The sequence below is a fragment of the Asterias rubens genome, chromosome 3 (genome assembly GCF_902459465.1).
Source record: "Asterias rubens chromosome 3, eAstRub1.3, whole genome shotgun sequence".
NCBI lineage: Eukaryota > Metazoa > Echinodermata > Asteroidea > Forcipulatida > Asteriidae > Asterias > Asterias rubens.
The window spans coordinates 4,790,661-4,813,691 of record NC_047064.1 but is presented as its reverse complement, the minus strand read 5'-3'; the positions used below and the strand labels follow the sequence as shown (position 1 = coordinate 4,813,691).

The 23,031-nt window shown below is 39.1% G+C and overlaps 1 protein-coding gene across 1 annotated transcript; it reads right to left on the bottom strand.

Annotated features, from left to right (window-relative positions):
• Nucleotides 1-607: 607 nt before the first annotated feature.
• Nucleotides 608-21,170, bottom strand: LOC117288282 (disintegrin and metalloproteinase domain-containing protein 10-like). The gene is made up of 14 exons (XM_033769075.1): nucleotides 21,013-21,170; nucleotides 19,818-19,959; nucleotides 14,741-14,859; nucleotides 13,807-14,066; nucleotides 12,522-12,815; nucleotides 11,876-12,059; nucleotides 11,576-11,736; nucleotides 10,308-10,485; nucleotides 9,283-9,460; nucleotides 8,509-8,613; nucleotides 7,992-8,076; nucleotides 6,606-6,717; nucleotides 5,813-6,072; nucleotides 608-5,656 (listed from the first exon to the last, which is right to left on the bottom strand). Exons 1-14 carry the CDS (start codon nucleotides 21,059-21,061, stop codon nucleotides 5,468-5,470), a joined length of 2,316 nt encoding a protein of 771 aa, XP_033624966.1. The 5' UTR covers nucleotides 21,062-21,170; the 3' UTR covers nucleotides 608-5,467.
• Nucleotides 21,171-23,031: the final 1,861 nt, after the last annotated feature.

Below are 23,031 nucleotides of genomic sequence, written 5' to 3'. Positions count from 1 at the left end.
GTTGCGAGATACATGTAACTATGAAAGAAAGAAAAACCTTGCCGCACGAAGGTGTGTGCTTTGAGATGCTTGATTTCGAGACCTCAAATTCTAAACTTGAGGTCTTGAAATCAAATTTGTGGACAATTACTTCTTTCTCGAAAACTACACCACTTCAGAGGGAGCCGTCTCTCAGAATGTTTTATACTATCAATCTCTCCCATTACTTGTTACAAAGTGAGGTTTTATGCTGATAATTATTTTGAGTAATTACCAATAGTGTCCATTGCCTTTAAGATGACGCCCAAAAACTACTGGATAAAGAAGACCTTTACAGACTCTCTACATCACCTCCAAATAGAAATCTAGAGGTTTGGTCATAAGAAAAAGGGCTCTTTGAAAGCCAAGGAAGGTTAATAGTTAACAAGCGATAGCTGAGCACAACAAAACATGCTTACCAGAAAAAAAAGTATACCAGCTAAAATACAATTTCACATATAATATGTACCATCGGTGACTGGTGTCCTGCACAGCGGCATTGTTTCTCAGCAGTGTTCGGTGCGGCAACAGCTCTATCAAATTGTACACTGAAGTCGCATTCAAATAAAAACAACAAACACTGTTGGAATTCAAATTCATATCTTCAATTCCTTTAATACTAGCTTTGAAATATTTACACTATAATTTGATAAGCTCATTTCTACATAATAATATAGTGTATACTTTACCCTTATTGGAAAAAAAGCTTGCAATCCAATCTTCACAATCTTGTAATTATTTGAGTGTTCACACAATTAAGAAAAAAACAAAAAATACAAAAATAACTTTTAAAAACAATTTTGTTTTCTTCTTCAGATGAATAAACTTGAAAATTCAATAACAATTAAGATTTTTGGAGTTTTCTCAAGATGTTAAAAGGAAACAACTGTGTAAATTTGAAGGAAAAAAAAACCCTTTAATACTGTGAGCAAAAGCAAAACCTTCCAGGAGTGTTACAAGTTGAAAGACATTTTTCCCCCTGGAAATCTAAGACCAGAACTTCTAAGTGCAGTGGTTTGGGGGAAGATGGGGGGGGTAGATCTTGTTTGTCCACAAGATCAGTGATCACAGATCTGGGACTGGTGAAAGTAAACCCCTCCCCCTAAAATAAAAATAAAATAAAAACAGGGACAAAATCAAAATTTGTTTAGTGTTATAGATCGACTTTTTGATGTTTTCACGAACATAAGATAGATTGGGCGGGGTGGGGGTGGGGGGGGGGGGGGGGGGGGGGGGGGGTTAGAAACAATAGTTTCGTATTACATGTGAAGAAAGGAAACAAAATGTGAGGTAGCCAGGAATGTGGGTAGAAAAAACTCCACCCAAAGACAGACAAGCTTTCGGGGGGGGGGGGGGGGGGGGATCACATAATGGCAGAATGAAATAAACAATCACAATCTAGATTCCAAATCATGTCCTTCAAGCTCGCACGCATCCCACATTCTACTACTGCTCCATTTTAGTGTTTTTACTACAAAAACCACCAAGATTTGTTTTGCAAGTATAAAAGACTAAGAATGATACTTAGCAATATTCACAGTCATTAAAAAAAGGCAGATTACATTTACTTTTCTGTTTCTCGTTTTACGCACACCGTGTGATACACTAACAAATTTGTACACAGATAATTCCGATAAGTAAAAGGGAAAAGGAGAGCGATTAAGACCATCATTACTCTCTGGTTATATTTCTTAAACTGATTATGCGCATAATTTTCTACTCTTCACATGCATCATGCAGTAGTATACATCACCATGGTAAACATGTGAGCATTTTAAACAGTGTTATCACAAACGGAACTATTAAGCTAAGCAGGTTTTGCGGGTCACAAGCTGGTTGGCTGTGGAGGCTTGACAGTAGCCGAAGGCGTTAACAGTCAACCTTTTTTAAATTTGGAAACCATCGACCACATGTACAAATATTGCAAGCACCTGATTTCCAAAATGTGGCTGCCAATCCTGCGAAGGGTGTTTGTGCATAGATGCGATGGGAGAACTTTCATTCTATTGCTAATCACAAGTTCTTGCTTTTATAAAACAATGTAGCAAGTGTCCCTGCTCAGTAAGCTCCCAACAAAATTATTGAGTAGATTTGGGCATGAATGCCCTTATTCTTAGGTAGTTTTCAAGTACATCTTTAAGGGTGGCGTATTACAAGTTTAACAATGAAGAAAAAACTGTGTTGGGGGAAACTGATTGGAAGTACTTTGATGATTACATTACAGCTAAGCCTGGTCTTGCCTTACATTTACCAATTTCCAAATCCGCATCTACAGTTTTCACTTTTAAACAGAACTGTTTTTTTTTTTTTAACCAGTAAAGAAACAACATGCTGCTTGTGTTAAAACCCAATAAAAAGAAGGATTTATTTTTCAAATATTCTGCATAGAAACAAAATCACAAATGCGGGAGAAAAACCACAATTGGTGCGTATTAAAGTGGCATGAACACGGAAATATAAATTTTTTAATCTTTTTCTGATTTTTGAGCAAGAATTTTCTGGGATAAACATAAACTAACTTATTATGCATTAATTTTATATAAAATTATTTAAACATTCCATTAATTTTACACTTAAAGATACTCTAATATACACATATTCAGATCGAAATATGTAAATTTTTGTTTAGAATTATAGAGACAATGGAATACAGACGAACATCCGAGATGAAAGCTATTCCTAAAAAAAAAAAAAATTCTGAGTGTAGTTTGTTAAAGTAGTTTTAAAAATACAAAATAGTCGGACCTTCCTACATACATGTACATGTACAACTTATAAACATTAATTTAATTGAGTGCATTCCTTTAAATTCATATTATCTGCATGTTGGTTTTAACAAGTACTCATTGTTGCGTTCCCAGTAGACACAGTGGCCATAACTAAGGGGCTGGAAAATCAATAAACAGTACCAGTCTATTCTTGACATGACCTTTACTTTTTTGTCTTTTATGTTTTTGTTCGAGAGAGCCCCCACAAGAGCTGTAGCCTTTTTCACTTAGACTTTGTTTTACGTTTTTTAATCTGAGCAATCTGAAACACTACCCCCAGCTGACTACCCGGTAAATGCAAGGATATTAAATATGCCAATGTTGGTTCATTTTCGCACATTTTCATTAATTTGTTCATACATTTGCAGCTACAATTACGAATAATTTGTAATTTTGATTTTCAGCCAAACACGGGTAATACCTCGGACACATTCTAAATACAAATCAACCTTTGAAACAAAAACTTTTACATAATCATCCACCGATATAGCCCCTAACTTAACCTTATAACCTACTTAAAAAAAATGCTTGACCTTTTCTTGTCCCTCTGTATAAACCAGTCTGGTTTGACTGGTACCTTCCTTAATGCTAAGCAGGATATGTGAACAGATTAATATAACCCACATGTATGAGTCATGTCGTTTCAGTGGTACATAGCTATTTGTGCATCAATACAGTGTGAGGCATGCATCAAACTCCTGATTACGGCATTCCAATTGACTAATACGTAGTTGGTTTCCGGATTTTGTAGATGTGCAGGCTTTGGCATTGGTTTGTACACAAAAGCACTGATAAAGTACACAACAAGGCATGTAAGCTATCCAGTCCATGTAGACCCCCTTGCAAAGAAACATGTCTGTGCTCGGCACGACTCTCGGCCAATGAAAGCTCATCATTAATCTCAGTGAGGGGACTGTTTTTGGCTTGTACTCGCATGTCTGTGATGACCCAATGATGTTTTACTCCAGCAAACATGCCCAACAAAGTTAATGTTTTACACAACTCTTTTATTTAGTGATTTTTTTTACCGTGTAGTAAATATCAAGTGGAACATAGCGCAATCCGAGTACAATAAATACTTTTTTAACGAAATTGAACAGGAAAAATCCCAAAATATTCTTGAAAAACATAACCCTTAGCCTAAAAGTAAGTGAACTAAATAACTAAAACAAGCCACTAACATGTGCTTGGAATATTCATTGTTAACTGTATAAAAGAATGATGGTTCAAAGAATAACTTGAAAAATTTTTCATAATCCTTCAATGGAAAACTTATTGTTATGGCCTTAGACCTGTAGCTGCATTTAGTAATTAGCACATTCAACCAGAAACCTGGTAAACAGCAGATTTTGCTTCAAATATTTTGAGCTAAAAGTCTGGTGATTAAGTTTGATGAAAAGTCACAAATTAGAGGCCTACAAATACAAGCGGACAACTACAATTGTTCATGGACGTCAACTGGAAAGAATGGAAGTGATTGAAAAACAAATTACATGCATTTTGATTTAAGATTTAAATATAGATACCTAAAATTAAATTATACTATAGTTATTTATATGGCACACAAATTAAACCTAAGTATTTTTATTTCAAAATGTTTGTAGTTGATTAGTCTTGCTATTCGACTTACACCACAATTTTTGTGAATTTTATTTGATAAATTGTGCTCTCAAAATAAATCCTTTCAGACTCTTAGAGTGAAAGTAAAACCCAAAACAATAACGAAAAACGACCCTCACACTAAAACCTAGATAAAAAAAACCCAAAGTATTTATATCACTTATATTTAAGTATGAGCCCAACAAAACCGGGGTCAATTTCATCCATGTAGCTGTTCTTCATAGAAATGTGCTACCAGCCAAATTACAACTTAACATCGTTACTTATCACTAGTTCCAAACTTAAAGTTTGGACCAGTCTCATCCAAAGTTAATAGAGCTGCTCCTTAAAAGCAGACAAAAACACTGAAAAATGTTTTGCTAAGCAAAAAATTAAGCAGGAAACCAGTTGCAAGTGTAACGTTTGATATGGTATTTTAGCCGGTAGTCTTCTTTCCTGCAAGCACATTTAATATTTGTGCACAAACAGAAAATGATGCTTCATTAAGTCTCAATGAAAATACTGAGCAGGCACCAGTCAAATCAATGTAAAGTACATATCATTTCGGAAGGTTCCCTGCTTTGGCGCAAGACATTTCTGTTTGCAGCCATTTTTCTCGTTCTTAACAAGCTTTTTTTTTTTCTTTTTTTTTTTACACTGGGTAATCGGAATTAATAATTGCATAAATAATTCTGGTGTATTCACTGAAAACAATTAAACCAACATACATGTACCATTTCAACTGTAATAAGCCCCCCTCCCCACCCAAAAAACAAAAAAACAACAACAACAACCCCAAAACACTCATTAAAAAATTACCAAACAAACAATCAAATACCCCGACAAACAAAAACCATCCCAAAATAATCATCATTATTATCTCAGACAAAACCACACCACATTGTAATCAAAACTAGACACAACATCTCAGTTGAAAACAACACAACAAAATTACCACAAACAAATATTCCTAAGTATAAAACCAAACCTTCAACTCTCTCATTTTTTAAAGTGGTTCACCAACGAGCAGAGAAAGATAGCAAGCGGTTGAGGAGGGGGGGGGATTGTGCAGGCAGAGCACATTAGGCCATCTCTATCCCACTTGATCCTCCGCCGCGCCCTCGTGAGTTCGGCCTCCTGGGGAGCGTCAGCTGTCTGTGCTTAGGCAGGTTTGGATTGCTGCTTGGGGTGTGTACGCTGCAGATCTTTATAAAGATGGCCATGAAGAGGATTAAAGCGATGCCGATCAGAACCGCTGCCCACCAGTTATCCTGTAATAATATCAAATATTTATATTTTTTAGCTTGTATAATAATAAGCTTACTTTGTCAGAAATGTATTTTCTGCAATTTCGAAGTAAGAGGGAAATCATTAAAAATAAATTTAAAAAAAAAGGAAAATTTGTTGGCTCTGGATGTTCAACTAACCTTGAGCCAGCCAGCGATGTCCTTGTACAACTGTGGATTCAGAATGGCATCTTTGAGTCTGGACAGTGGGCCGTTGGAGTCAACGTTGCGACACTTGTAGAAGACGTCACAGTAGCCCTGGAGCTCGTTGCAAGGAGCACCCGGAACCTGGAACAGGGTCTTGACTGTGGACCCGCCACTGGGTTCCAGCTCACCATAGGTAGCTGTGTGGTTGTCCATCTGGGGATACATCAGACTGCTCTTGCAAGTGGATTCATCCGCTAAAACAGTATAAAGAGGTGGAAAAAGGAACTAGTATCAGGCCTTGAACTTTGTCTCTGAAGGTGGGGGTGTATAGACCAAACCAATTTTGTATTAAAAAATATGTTACCAACTGCGACATGTCTCTGTGCATAATCTAGGCACTGAATCTGGCTCGCTGCGTGCCAGGATTGGTGTACAGGTTTACAGCTATTGGAACTTCGCTCTTGATGAGGCACAACAATTGCCCTATGCTAAGGGGGCACTTCTATGAGGAATTTTTGTATTTGTATTGGAGCTTTGCAAAGGGTATCACAGCAAAAGCACCACAACAGTTGCTGTGGGTGCCGTGGGTTATTACGAGGCCTGCCGTCGATTTCACGAAACTCTTCCTAACTTAAGACTAATCTTAGGACTTAGGACCAGTCCCAACCCTGCACTGTAGCAAGCAGACCTTAAGATTAATCATAAGTTAGGACGAGTTACTCATCCTAACTCGAGATAAGACGAGTCCTAACTCTTTGTGAAATCCACCCCTGGGTTTTAGACTTACCTCCTTCTTGGCAGCACAAGTGACAGCTAGCATCTTCTTCTTTATCGGTTGTGGGGGGTGAGCAGTAACACTCCATTAAGCCAAACAGCTGACAGATTGATCCGACGCAGTCCTGTGGATGAGGGTTAAAAACAGTGGACACTATTGGTAATTGTCAAAGACCAGTCTTCACACTTTGTGTATTTTAACATATGCACAAAATAACAAACCTGTGATAATTTGAGCTCGAAGTTGGGAGATGATAATGAAAGAAAAAAACAACCTTGTCACACTAAGTTTTGTGCCTTCAAAGGCTTGATTTTGCGACCTCAAAATCTTTATGAGTTCTCGAAATCAAATTTGTGGAAAATTACTTCTTTCTCGAAAACCAAATGACCACAGAGGGAGCTGTTTCTCACATTGTTTTATACTATCAATAGCTCCCGATTACTCGTTACCAAGTAATGTTTTATGCTAATAACTATGTTGAGTAATTACCAATAGTGAAGTTGAAGTTGCGACCTGATGAAAGTTGTTGGTGAATTTGTCAAGATGGAATATACAAACCATGTTAGCATTATAGTCAGCAACTTCATCAACCTCAAGAATTTTATCCATGGTTTGTTTTCAGGTTTTGATTTAAAACCGTCAGCCATATTAGTTTTGGGTCTTGAAATCATTGGATGAGGGTAAAACTTTTGGTGAATTTGTTAAGGTGGAAGGTATGATGGATGGTATTCAAGTTCGCAACTTCCTCGACTTCAAGAACTTTATACACTGTACCTTTTTCAGGTTTTGATATCAAACCTTCATCCATGTTGGTTTGGGGTTGAAATCGTTTGGTCTTGATATCTTCAGATCTTGAGACCTTATAATATCTTTTTGGTTCCAGTCTTCATTCTTTGGGTGTCATTTCTTCTGGTTTTGAAAAACCTATGGCACTTGTCCCTTCTAAACATAGACTTGGCACCTTATAAATGACATTGTAAAAAGTACAAAACCCATACGTTCCTTTTGGTTCCAGTCTCCTTCCTTTTGGTGCCATTCTTTCAGGTGCAACACCTTTGGGGCTTGTTCCTCTCTAACATTGACTGGGCACTTCATAAATGAACTTGTTTCTTTAAAGATGATATTTCCGTCAAAGGAACCCAATAAACTCCCACAAGGGGATATACATGCTAAGCTGACAACAGACAATCTATATCATACAAACATTGCTTTAATGTCCATGATTATGAATTACACAAATCAAGAAATAGTAATTCAGCAACTACACAATACTTATTTTAGCCATTGTGAAATCAGCAGTTAGCTTTGGGGAATTTGAACCCACAATTTTGTGACTGTAAGTCCTGCAGTCTAACCACTAGACCACAATGACCTTGTAAAGATGTACAAAACCCTTACCCCATTCTGGCACGTCTGCTTGTCACTGTTACACAGCTTGTCGTTCTCATGGGGCAGTGAGGTCGGGCACGCCGCACTATTCCCAGTGCACAGGAGTTAAGGAGAATACATGTACAATAAAAGTCAATTATATTCAAACGCTTTACGGTCACGACTATTGTCATGTACCCTGTGTGCTTTATACAAGGACTAAATATTATTTTTTGTTGTACCAAAAAGGGCTGTCTAATTTGAGTACATTCGGGGTGTCAAACGTCCTTGAGCAAGATACTTTAATGTAATTGTTTTTCACCCAGGGGTATAATTGGGTATCTGCGAGGGTAGAGGTTGATATTGTGTATGAAAAAGCCTTTGGAGCGCTAGGGTTGCCCTGGTTGAATACTCCCCAGGGAGCTGAGAAAGATTAAAGGAATGTTATTAGCCCAATGACCCAATGGCACTAATGTAAAGCACATTGAGACGGTTATTGTGCAATGCACTATAATTATAAGAACTTGTTGTTATTAAAAAAGGATATTCACAACTTGATGCCATGCTGCATTCAGTACCTGGCCGACATTCCGTTGCACTTCCAGCTGTTTGGAAAGTACACTCAGCAGTACAGCAAGGTCCTGCTGATTTACTGTTCAAAAGAAAGAAAAATAATAACCCCGAAAATGTACACGTCAGAAATGATAAACTTTGCAGAACCAACAATATTGTGCGTATCACTGATAAGACAGGGCTCTAAATACCCACTGGTCCACTTGCCAGAGTCTAGTCAGTTAAACCTTTAGACCACAGGGGCCACAAACGGCTTGTACCAAAATGCTCGTAGCCACAAAACGGCTGCAAGATCTGAACTTCTTCCACTCAACCAAAAAAGGTAAAAACAAAGGTCATGACCTAAGGTGACATTTTTCAATGTTTCTCATGTTAACATAGTATCTACGTTTCTAAAAAACAAAAACAAATGTGATAGGCGGTTGAAAAAAACCCTGAACTACATGTATGAGTGCAAAGCGTGAACATTTTGCAAGCTTAAAGTTTGCGAGTGGGAAAGCTTGCAGGTTCGAAAGCCTAATTACATGTATTTATCTTTGGTTTTGAAAGCCCCAGTCTGCAATCTGGAGTGTTGCATACGGGTTTCATCTTCATTTTCTTATGAATTTGATCCAAGTTCTTAAATCGTACACAAAAAAAGAGATGATTTTTTATTTCTTTTTTTAGGGGTAGGGGGTTTAAAAAAAATGGGTTTCCGGTTAAAACAGCGAAATTATAAACATCCCTATAATAATACAGTGATTGTTACCTGCACTCTACGCGAGCACCATTCCGTATCTTCAGCTTACAGGCTAGTGGGTCGCTATCGGGGCTTACTCCGGACTGGCGTGGGTTACAGCAGGGGTCACTGCACTGGTCATCGTAGCCACAGTCACACTCCTCGTCTGGATCCAAAATTTGGTTTCCACACACTGGGCGGTCAGATGCTGCCGGAATAGAGAGATGATGTATAGAGTTATGACAGAGTCAGGTTGGCATAGTGGTGTCTTTGCCACGCCTTCTACCTCTGGGACCCCGGATCGAGTTCTTCCGTGGGCACTTTGTGGATTAGGTTTTTCAGTCCCTACCCGACTGCGTGGGTTTTCCCTGGATTAATTCTCTGGGGTTTTCCTCCCACATCTAAAACTTAACTTAATTCATCAACTCCTCACCTTGTCCAGATGCTGAAAAGGCTTTGACACGTATTAGCGTAGAAGTAGAAGTAGACAGACAGTGCCTACGTGTACGTTTCATGTTTTCTTATACAGAATTTTTGTGGAAACACCACGTGTGAATCTACTTGCCGGATAGATTATGTTCTTTTTGAGAACTTGTCTTGCTATGTTCTACTGCTGAGTATATTTTTTTTTAATTTGGGAGACTTGTCAGGTGTAAAAAACACTGTGATGCTTATTAATATTTGCGTGCCTACGTAAAACTTTCAATGCAAATACAATCTTGTGCAAAGAAAAATACTAACCACAATATTGAGAAAACATGATTTTTTGTACAAGTATTAAAAGGGGAATAGAGGGTGGGGGGGCCAAAGATGGCAATGAAGTTTTCGGCTTTAAAATCAACATAGGAAATTTTAACAGTTTTTAGGAAAAAAATTACTGAAAATCAAGAATATGTTGTGTGGTAGTGAAAACTAAGAACATTCATAACTTTGCATGCACCAGGATAATGCCATGCCCAAAAACTTCTGATCAGTAATTATTTCTTATTGGGGGGGGGGGGGGGGGTGGTTTGATTGCGATCCTAGTTGAGGGGGTGATTCTAAGAACGACTTACAGACGAAGCATCTGCTGGCCTTAGCATTAACAACGGCCGTGATGTTGCCCACGCTGCATGATGAGAACTCCTTATTGTTTGTCTTGTCACCGGATGTGGCGCTGGCGTACATGATGTAGTTGCCCTCGCCGCGTGTGCTTGAGAAATCACCGGGTCGACACGAATTTGGGTAGTCGTGCTGAAAGTATGGAAAAAATTACACAGTCAATGATGAAGCGCTTCCTTAATCCATGCTAACAGTATCGTGGAGTGCTGTGGCCGAGCTCATTTTAGGCTTAAAGTGTTTTGGTACCTTTTGCACATCAAGTTGTTTGGCCATGACATAAATCCCTACTCACTGTGAATGAAGATGTACATGTATGTATTACAATTTACCTGAAAATCAAAGAGCATTGTCTTCAGGAGACTTGCATTAAAGCCATTGGACCCTTTCGGTTCAGAAAAAAAAAAAAAGTTCACAGATTTACAAATAACTTACAGGGCTTACAGAAGGTAGTGGTGAAAGACTTCTCTTGAAATATTATTCCATGAAATGCTTTACTTTTTGAGAAAACAGTAAAACAATATCAATTCTCGATAGCGAGAATTACAGATTTATTTTAAACACATGTCATGACACGGCCAAACGCGTGGATACAAGGGTGGGTTTTCCCGTTATTTTCTCCCGACTCCGATGACCGATTGAGCCTAAATTTTCACAGGTTTGTTATTTGATGTAGAAGTTGTGATACACGAAGTGTGGGCCTTGGACAATACTGTTTACCGAAAGGGTCCAATGGCTTTAATACACTTAAATGCTACATGGTAAAACAATTTTCTATTCCTGAGACGAACAATTATTTTTGTGGGACTGTTTTCACTCATTTCTCAAAAACCTCAGCAAGTAATATTTTAAGGTAAGCTTTTTACCATGATTATTTTAAAACTGTGTTAAGTTTAAAGTAAACCTGTGGACATTGTGCTTGTGTCCTACAAAAAGCACCCAAACCCTTTAAACAAAATACAATTTATAAGAACTGAAAATTGATTTGGTAAAAATAAAGGTTCAAGCTCGGTTCATACTTCCTGTGAATGCGAATGCGATGCGAATTTGACGTGAATTTTTCTGTCACAAACTCTGTTTTCGTTGTGATATTCGCAAGCGAGTTGAGCACAACTCAACCCCTGCGAATTATTTGTTGCGAATTTGTGACGTCAACATTTGTATCGCATACACATTCGCAGGAGGTATGAACCGGGCTTTATGATGTTCAACACAAAATTATTACCGGTGAGCCAAAGTTGTGTCCGACCTCGTGGGCGAAGGTGATTTCCGTCACTTTAGTAGGAACCTGGGAGCCATAGTTCTTGACTGTAACGATACCCGTGTTCAGACTTTGGTAGCCACTGCTGAAAAGCTTGAAGGTTTCACAGATCCCGCCAGATGTGCCTGGAGAAACGATAAGAATGTGGATTATTAGAGGTAGGGTCATACTTTGATTTAAAAAAAAAAAAGTATTCCCTTTGTGGAAAGACAAATTCCTCTCAAAATGGCTTTTACAAAAGAAAAACGTTTCTTGGGAACTCACTTCCAGAGGAGCCAACCCACGCCAGACCCAGTACACCATCGTTGAAGTCCCTGTTAGCAAACACATAGGCCAAGCAATAGTCATTGTGGTTCTGAAGAGAGTTCAGGTCCAGGAATTTCTCCACGCCGATGTTGTCGAAGCGGAAGGGGTTGGTGGAATCCTGCTTATCAGTAGTCCCGTTGATCTGTGTGTGATGAAGGGAATAAGAGCAGTTCAGATATAGACACAGGAAATCTTCACTACTCCATGAACCGCTAAGCACAAATCTACTGCAATGGTGTAATAATTGTTTTGATTTTTCACTTACTTACATGTGTACAGGGGGCATGAAGGCAAGTGCCTTTGTTGCTTCTGTGAATGAGTATCAGGTTTTTTTTTTTTTTTTTTTACAAAGCGATGGGTGGTTTTTAACTGTGGGGGGTGGGTATAAGGGGAAATTCTTTGTGGCAGGACGGCTTTGTAGAGGTGCTGGTCACCTGTTCCTCCTCGCCACTCACTGGCTTGGAATTTTAGCTATTTTGATATTTTTGTATCTTTGTGTATCGATTTGTATATTTATATTTTTATTTTAATAAAACTTAACTAAACTGTATGAGGGTCAAGGCACTGAAACCCTTTGAGAAAAATTTCCGCAACACACACTCACCCTAATCCTGTCCACCATGAATCCCACGTCCCTGAAGTTGCCGAATGTGTACTTGGTATAAATGGCATTGATCGCAGAGACGTAGTTGTTGAACTGGTTGATCACCTCCGACTCGTCATTGTTGAAGTAATCCGTGTACGTATGATCGGACTGGAGGTATAGATTGCAGGTGGATTTAGTGACAGCTTGGCGTCTAGATCGGCGATGCGCTGGGTTGGTGTAGAGATTCTCATTGAGGGGATGAGAGTACTGATTCGGGTCGCTCTGCTTGGGGTCACTCTGCTTCGTGGACTCCTGAGAGAGAAGGGAGGAAAGGGAAAGATTTAGACATCTTAAAGACACTGGACGCTATTGGTAATTGTCAAAGACCAGTCTTCTCACTTGGTGTATCTCAACATATGCATAAAATAACACACCCTGTGAAAGTTTGAGCACAATTGGTCGTCGAAGTTGCGGGATATTAATGAAAAAAAAAAAACACCTTGTCACACCAAGTTGTGTGCTTTCAGAAGCTTGATTTCTAGACCTCAAAACCTAATTCTAATACGTGGAAAATTACTTCTTTCTGGAAAACTACATTTTGTTCAGAGGGAGCAATTTCTCACAATGTTCTCTACTATCAACAGCTCCCCATTACTTGTTACTAAGTAAGGCTTTATGCTAATAATTATTTTGAGTAATTACCAATAGTGTCCACTGCCTTTAAAGGTAAGGCGTGGCCTTTAGACATCTTACAGGTAAGGCGTGGCCTTTAGACATCTTACAGGTAAGGTGTGGCCTTTAGACATCTTACAGGTAAGGTGTGGCCTTTAGACATCTTACAGGTAAGGTGTTGCCTTTAGACATCTTACAGGTAAGGAGTGGCCTTTAGACATCTTACAGGTAAGGCGTGGCCTTTAGACATCTTACAGGTAAGGCATGGCCTTTAGACATCTTACAGGTAAGGCGTGGCCTTTAGACATCTTACAGGTAAGGCATGGCCTTTAGACATCTTACAGGTAAGGTGTGGCCTTTAGACATCTTACAGGTAAGGTGTGGCCTTTAGACATCTTACAGGTAAGGCGTGGCAAATTTAACACAGGGCAACAGAGCAGCAAACAACTTATATGTGATGGAAGTTTTACTACATACATTAGTGTTTCAGTTCAAGGCAGTTCTTCAACCTTGCCAGCTTGCCAAAGAGATATTACTGGTTTCATTATCAGAAATATCTAGTAATGATTAAAGAGGCCTAATTCCGATCCTCATATGTACAATGTCCCACGACACAAAACAAATGACCTACTGCTTCCGCATGTGGCTTGTCCTCCTCCACAGCCGACTGCTGGACCTTCTGCATCCATTTGAACATCTCGTTGGTCAGGCCGCATCCCCCTTCGCTGGGATGCTCTACATCCTTCCCTCTGTAGATGATGGAGTGGAACTCGGTCGGCTCGTCGAAATGCCTGTGGGCCGGCTCCACGTGGTAGGTGTCGCTGTCTGCATAGATGGTTCCTGAGAAGTGGCCCTTCAGGATCGAGCCGTGGCACTTGGTGTCTGATTCACCTGGGGTTATAATGGAAATAACAACATTTATAGAAGTATGTTTCAGGAACTGACGGCTGTGGCTAAGGCTATGAGTAGACTCTTGTCTAAGCCAATACTTGATATTTAACTCAAGTTAAGTTGGGTGAAATATGGATGTTTTTAAGTCAATGGCCACAGTGACATGGCCTGACTTTGCAGTGCTACTTGCTACTTAGGTAGAATTTCATTTTTTTTTTAAGGGCAAGGCTATTTTACACAATACACATCCAACGGAAAGTTTTCAAGTCTATGGGCACTTTAGAATTGCACTTATTGCTACTGAGGTGGAACTTCACCTTTGAGAGGGCAAACCATTTTCCAGTACCATTGGCAAACCTTCAAGTCTCTGGGAAATATAGAAGGCCGAGCCTAATTCCTGGCCTGCTACCATACTACTAAAAATAATAATAACAGAGTGTCTTATATAGTGCACTAATCTACAATGTACATGTACTAATAAGGTACTCAAGGCGCTAAGTATATACAAACTTTCAGAAAGAAAGGTTATTGCAGTGATGGATTCTCAGACCCAATAATGTAGCACCTTACATGTATAATGGTTTGCAAAGTGCTACGGCATTCAGCAGCCACAGCCAGGAACACCGGGGCGAACCCCTTCTCTTTTCGATAAGTGCACTAGGTTCATGACATACCTTCAAGTTCTCCTATGTATAGGTAATCTGGTTGATTGTGCCTGGCTCCCTCTGAGGTCACTACGATTAGATCAGGCGACAAGAAAGGGGCACCCCTTTTCAGTCGAAGCTTGAAGTCCCTGTACACATCAACGAAAGAACAACAGCCATGGCCAATTATGAGAATTTAAGTAGATGAAAGCATTCTGTGTGGAAAGTTAACAAAGCTATCAAAAACAGGCGCAGGCCTGATACTTCACGGAGGCAACGGAGGCAATTGCCTCCGTTGCCCCTTGTCATTGCCTTGGTGCCCTTGAAATGCTCCAGTGGAAATTTACAATTTCCTCATAGGGTGCCCTTTTCCAGAGAGAAATTGCCTTGGTGCCCTTGCCCTTTCAAAAACGAAGCATACAGCCCTGCAGGCGGATTTGTTAATTTCATTTTTAATCGTTTGGCCAAACATTGGTATAAAAGAAATGAAGAAACATTTGTCAATAATTCAAATGCAGTTAAGTTGGACCTGGGTTGGGTTGGGTTGGACTACATCTTTATAGAAAGAAAATTGACACCATGGTATGACTGCTGTTACTTGGTAATCACAAGGAAGGAGCAAGGTAGGAAGACCGAAAAAACAACTTGGAGAAGGGCAGCAGAAAAATAATTTGGGTTTTTATTAAGTTTTTACCCTAACACCGATGTGTGCACATACTTTCCTGAGTTCTGTGAAAAAAATCACAGGCATATTACTCGGGTGGGATTCAAACTCACGACCTTTGCAGTGCCTTACCAACTAGACCAACGAGACTGCCCAGTAGTTAGAGGCAGTTAATTCAGAAAAGGAAGGAAATTTGCTGGATGGATGACGTGGAAATAAGCCAGGGTAATGTGCACGGGATAGACATAAATAGAAGTAGAGCATGATTGATACATGTAGGCCTGCCACCAGGGCCCAATTTCATAGAGCTGCTAAGCACAAAAACTTGCTTAGCATGAAATTTCTTCCTTGATAAAAACAGGATTACCAACCAAATTTCCATTTGCTGCATATTGCTTGTTACTGTTATTGAGCTGTTGTTTGCTTATCCTGAAAATCACAAGGAAATTTGATTGGTAATCCTGATTTTATCAAGGAAGAAATTTTATGCTAAGCACATTGTTGTGCTTAGCAGCTCTATGAAATTGGGCCCAGGGCATGTACAGGGGGCGGTGAGTGAGTTAATTATGTAGACAGCGGACAATTCAGGGCTTGCCCTTTAACTTTGTCAATGACTAGCCAGCGGGTGCAGTAAGCTTGCTATCACCAGTCTACCAGGGCCCAATTTCATAGAGCTGCTTAGCACAAAAAAAAATTGCTAAGCATGAAATTTCTTCCTTGATAAAAACAGGATTACCAACCAAATTTCCATGTGATTTCGGGATCAGCTAACAACAAGCTGAATACAACCAGCAATATGCAACATATAGAAATTTGGTTGGTAATCCTGTTTTGATTAAGGAAGAAACTTCATGCTTTTAGAAGCAAATTTTTGTTGTGCTTAGCAGCTCTATGAAATTGAGCCCTGCCATGTAGTCTCTGCCGTCCGTATTTCATAATGATTATTATTATCACTGAACTAGCCAGTCAGACCAATTGGAGAGATTTTGGACTGGTCCTGATTCGTTTTAACTGGTATTGGTCCAGCACTCATACTATTTTACCAGACATGTTGTGAAAACAGCTACTTTTCTAAGACCCTTAGTACACAATGTGTTTAATGTGTTTTCACTGACTGTTGACAATAAACATCACAGACCATGAATCCTACCTTCATGCACAGACATACACTGAAGCAAGGAACACATCACAGCACAATGTCCAGTTTGTCATGGTTGATCGAAAATGCACAGTTCAGTGAACAGTTTGAATATTGTACTTATACATGTATTGTATTGAGTTTTGTTACAATCACAAATCCTTCTACATGGAACATGCCACATGTACATGAATAATAGAGTGTATGAACAATGCCTGATGTATGACTGCCTGACATGACTGAACCATGGAAGCATTGAATGTTAACTTGTTTCTATGATGTACCTCAATGTTCATAGATAATTCAATAGTAGTAAACAATGCAAAGGGCAATGTAATTCATTCAGTCAATCCAAAGTCAATCCAGAAACTACATGTAAACAAACGTACATTGTTTGTACAGTTAGATTGTTTGTGCAATATGGTTGTGGTGTACACCCATGTGTGTTTACTTAGACAGTTGTTGACGATCCTGGGTGTGGCAATCATACTAAATGTGTTCTTTTACTTGAAACTATGATTACACAAAGTAATGTGTTCTTTTAAAATGAGCATGGAATGTATACTGTTGTACAGTCTGTTAGACCTTATTTATTAAAAACAAAACAAAAACACGGATTATGGATTTTCTAGCGACAAAACAAGAGCAGGGAGATGAAAAATACCAAAACAACAAGGCTAGGGTTACAGCATTTCCAGCTCACAAAACTGGCTGGGGTGGGTAAAAAAAAAAAGCCAAAGGCACACTGACAGGGATTGCTTTAATAAAAATGCATGTAAAAAGGACTCAATGTAATTTCAATCCGTGTCTAGCGGTTTATACATTGTGCGTTCCATAGCTACATTGTACACTGTGTGTCACAAAAGACAATACAAACTTAAATGTAGATAGTTGACCAATAGTTTTTTTCCCAAGGAAGACTTTCCACATAAGTTTGTATTAGGCAAAAAAATATATATATCAGTTGATCGTCCCCGCCCGCAGCCTTTTAAAAAATTTTTTTTACATGCTTTCAACTTGCAGTAGTTCTGAGTTGACCATCTGACAGAATGAGTAAAATGTGCTTCTATGCAGTGCAAGAATGAGTAAAATGTGCTTCTATGCACAGTGCAACACCCTGTCATATTACAGTACAATGGCATGTCTAAAGAGCATGTTGTCTGTTGTTCTGTACCTGTGCAGTACCTCAAGAATGTGATTGATATGTCGCTGACATTGTTCTTGAGCAGCAGAGTTAGTTTCAAACAAAAAAGGGGGGGGGGGGGAGTCAGTGATATTTTAGGGCATTACTAGACCAGTTAGAACTTGTGAGAGAAGCCAGTGCAAGGAATGGACCCTTCCCATGAAATATGCTAATCACATTCACGCATACGTTCAGACCCTGTTGGTTGGCAAACGCCATACATGTAGAGTTGTGCACTAAGCAGACGCGCAATCGCGTCCGCTTCATGCACCCATTAGCCGTGTACAAAACAGCGCGATGCTCCCTCATTTTGGCAACCAAAACGTTAGTGCGCGCGCGCTATGTGCAACTTACATATTTCATGGGAAAGGGTCTATTGAGCAGCTCCTGGAGTCCTGTCGACACCCTTGCGACCAACACAGACCGTGCTTTTGGTCTTGGGATAACACCAAACGGTGCAAGGCTTTTTTAATACTTTGATGAGATTGAGAGTTCTAAGGGCACTTTCATTTGAAAATCAGAATGTTTGTGGGCGAACATTTTTATCTTTAAAATAGCACCAACGCAAAAGCGACCCCTATATGGCCTCCTTGAACATCAAGGGAAGCTATGGTATTCAGTACAAGTACTATAGTATGTTTACAAGTAATTACTCATTATATGTACTATATCCTTCCAACATTTACCAAAACAATACAATTGCTCCAGACTGATTGTACAGTACAAGTGTAATTCAATAGTTTGTAATAATATGTAATTAATACAGTTGCCGTTTCCTTATAGCAGGGTGAGTTTAATACATGGTGAACTGCGCACAGTCTTTGTTTGTGCCACATATTTACATGTAGCTACGTATTATAATGTTTTAAAGACCTTGTAACACGAGGCAATTTTTACAGGCAACCAACTGCACGAGCATGTGTGAACACTTTGATACAGCAGACATTTTTTTAACACTATCTTACTGTCCCCAACCAAGACAATTATGTCAACATTTTAAAGTCACCGTGGTCAAGTGGTTAGACTGCAGGACTTGCAACCACAAGGTTGTGGGGCAAATCCCCCAGCTAACTGCTGATTTTCACAATGACTAGAATAAATATTGTTGTCTAGTTACTGAATCACAACTTGGTGTTTATATCCCCTTGTGGGAGTTTGCCGAGTTCCCTTGATGGGAAGATCATCTAAACAAACAAACAAACAAATTAACATGATGAATGTTTTTACTCCGAGGAGGTTGCCTGGAACCGGCTGCCTGTAAATTGCCTCGTGTAACATGGTTCTTTAAAATAAATGAAAATTTTCTAGAGACATGGGCTATGTCACCCCAAGCAAATTCCAGCCAATCTCTAAGACGGAAAGGTGTCATCATTCAAATGATTATATTTGTTGTCTTGGGGATCGTAAGAAATTGTGTGAAAAATGGGAAACTTTGCAACACTTGGTGGCAGCAGACTTACCAGGTATCAATTTTCATTGTTTACGTTATTCTGAGAACGCGCACATTTCCGAGAACATATTAGACCTTGTATCGCAAGTACTCGGTATATGCGCTGTAGGCGTTGAATGAGGTGAATGCTGGTCTAGCTAGCGCTCAAGTTTGATCCCTAGCTAGACCAGCATGCACCTCATTCAACAATTAGCGCTTGCGCAATGGGTATTTGCGACAAGGTCTATATTATACGTGTACCTGATAAGTCTGCTGCCACCTAGTGTCACCTAAAGACGTGGTAAGACAAGGCACGAAATTGCACCCAAGTATGAGACACCGGTGTTTGACCTACACTTAATATTGTCTGTTCATCTACTCTACAAGTTGCTTTTTCATTATATAAACCAACTGCATAGCACTCAGCGCACTCACAAGTTGTCTATCCCGTGCTATTTTGAGAGTCAAAATCACGCACAAACATTAAAAAAACATTTGACACCTAAAATGATGGAATGGTAGATGCACAGTTTACGGTCTATAGAAATCAATCTGCATTGACGCGAAACCCTACATACAAACGCTTCTACGCAACAAAAAACCAGCTTCTTGTCCAATGATCTGCCTCCTTTTGGCTCTTTTTGAGAATGTGACGGCTTATGCAACGGGGGTATATTATGAAGATTTACTCACCTTCCATGAGCATTGAAATCAAGGTGGACGCTTGTTTCTCCCGGGGCTGACCGCCTCGCCCTCTCATGCTTCAAGTGTAGCTCCTTGGAATCATAGTTTAATGTTTCATAGTGCTTGATGAATCTGTCTAAGCGTTCACCATCTGTTGATGAAGAAAATGTTGTTCAAAATTATGAATATACAATAGAATACACAGAAGAAAAATGCTGTAATAAATCAAGCGGCGCAAGTCCTCTATATTATTTATGTGAACACATGATAAAATATGGAAATAACACTTGTTGACAAGGTGTTTGAATAAAATCATTCAAAAATCAAACACTTTGTCAACAAAAAGATTGTGCTATTTCCCTATTTTATCATGTTTCTGTAATATAGCCCCAACCAAATTTGGTTCCTGTAAAAATATACACAAATTTGATCCAAAATCACACAAAGAGATGCAATGAATAGAGAAGAGAGGGAGAAAACCATTTTTGTAAATAATTTTCCTAAACTTTTCACCTTCACTTCAGTTCTTTATTCACCGTTTGAAATGCAAAGAGCTAAAATAATAGTAATAAAGTAATATGCAGATCTTGGTGTACGTAGGCCCTACTTGTTTACTAGACCCAGTAACTGGGGCGCTGTACTCCTTTTTTCAGAATGTTGACATTCTCTACTCCTTTTTTCAAATTTTTGACATTCTCTGAGTCTGAGAGAATGTCAAAATTTCGAAAAAAGGAGTACAGCGCCCCAGTTACTGGGTCTACTTGTTTACCAGTACTACTATTAGTATTTTTAACTTATAAAAGTTAATAAGTTATTATTTAGTGCCAATTGCATGAATTTAGTCAAGTGTAAAGTGGCAATTGTATTGATGAACATAAATTTTTATTGAATTTTGAATGCACAATTCACAAATAAACAAATTTATTCCCAAATTTATCTTCATTCATTGTCACTGTCAGTGTTTAATACTTGACAAAAACGGTAACACTAACTGCAAAATAAATATATTATTATTATTAATACATGCTTGAATTCTAAGGTTGCCTTAGATCATAGACAGAAACACCTGTGACTCTTTGTTATTGTTGAAGAGAAAACAACAACAAAACTTCACGAAACTGGTGCAACAGTGCAGAACCTCTCTATAACCAAGCAAAAAGAGACGGACGTCCAGTTGATAAAGTGATTCAGAAGATTTACTTACACAACACGGCGGGAAGTACCACAGCGAATAAAAGGCACCGAAGTAACATGATTTTCTCTACAAAATGAAGTAAAAAAATAATTTAAAATAAATGTTTAGTACAAAGAAATAACTGCTTTGCCACCGTAAAAAATGTTCTAGGCGTAGGCCATTACTAAAATTCGACATGGGTGAGTCAACATTCAAGGTAACCGCTACGTCATAGGGGTGCTCCTCTTGTGTTTAAACACGAGGTTCCAACTCAAAAATTATTTTTATGAAATCGTGTTAATTCCCGTAGCAAAAATATCTTTATTTGTCCTTTTTGCAAATAGAGTTCTAATGTTTTACATGATAGTCTCTTTAGTGTTAACTGTTGCTTTTAACAATTAGTATAACGGTTTGTTTATCCCGTGCTTTTGCAGAGTGTAGCCCCATACTATGTCCATACACAGTACACCATGTACACAGGACGTAACGCTAGATATTGTTTTGTCAACAGAAAAGTCCGGGTCCTGTGGAATTAGACAGGCTTATAAAAAAAGAGTCAAGTGCATCTCGTGGTTGATGTTCAGCTCAATCTCGAACGAGCAGCAACTAAGTATCAGAATTTTTGCCCGTGTTTTTCATTTCCCGGGCAAAGCACGAAATATGCTGACAATGACAAAGTTCTTATAATATATCATGGGGGCTCGCTAGGGAAATTCTTCGCCCATGATGCCGCGCCCATCACACCCCATACTGTGGCGGCCTATAGTTGCGAAAGGGGCGGGTCATAGGCCCTACACTTCGGCGGGATAAGAGGAGAAGTTTTTTGGGTCCCCCGTAATGCCACACACACCCCCCTTCCGCGGGCAAGACAATGTTTTTGTGGGCCCTATTTTGTGTTGAGATGACAAAATAAATGTACCAACCACTTTAACATGAAATTATTTAAAGGCAGTGGACACTATTGGTAATTGCCAAAGACTAGCTTTCACAGTTGGCGTATCTCAACATATGCATAAAATAACAAACCTGTGAAAATTTGAGCTCAATCGGTCATCGAACTTGCGAGATAATAATGAAAGAAAAGAACACCCATGTGTGCGTTTAGATGGTTGATTTCGAGACCTCAAGTTCTAAATCTGAGGTCTCAAAATCAAATTCATGGAAAATTACTTCTTTCTCGAAAACTATGGCACTTCAGAGGGTGCCGTTTCTCACAATGTTTTATACTATCAACCTCTCCCCATTACTCGTTACCAAGTGAGGTTTTATGCTATTAATTATTTTGAGTAACCATGGTGTCCACTGCCTCAAAGGCAGTGGACACTATTGGTAACTACTCAAAACATTGTGAGAAACGGCTCCCTCTGAATTAGTGACATAGTTTTCGAAAAAGAGGTAATTTTCCACGAATTTGATTTCGAGACCTCAAGTTTAGAATTTGAGGTCTCGAAATCAAACATCTAAAAGCACACAACTTCGTGTGACAAGGTTTGTTTTTCTTCTTTCATATTTTATCGCGCAACTCCGACGACCAGTCGAGCTCAAATTTTCACAGTTTTGTTATTTTATGCATATGCTGATATACACCAAGTGAGAAGACTGGTCTTTGACAATTGCCAATAGTGTCCACTGTCTTTAAGTTTCAATCACGAAATCGTCCGTGAGCAACGGCGTGGAAATTATTTTTACTAAAATTAATTAGCAGTTGTATTCCACGAGTTCAAAGAACTTGTTGTTTTTAGTTAAAACACGAAACACGGGGTTTTACCTTCGTGACTCTGATGACCGAATGAGCTTTTATAAGACTTTATATTTTCCCCCCATTTTTATACACCTCTGAAAAATTAGAACACAATAAAAAGAACAGAGGAAAAACAGGAATGCAATGATATCATAGGGAACGATCGCGATCGGGATTGCTACAGCGGCCACAAAATGTCACATAAAAGGATGTAGCCCCTGCAACATGTCAATTTAAAACTAAAAGCATACCCCCCCCCCCGTTAAACCCATTCCCTATGCCCCCCCCCCCCCTCCGGTGCCCCCTGA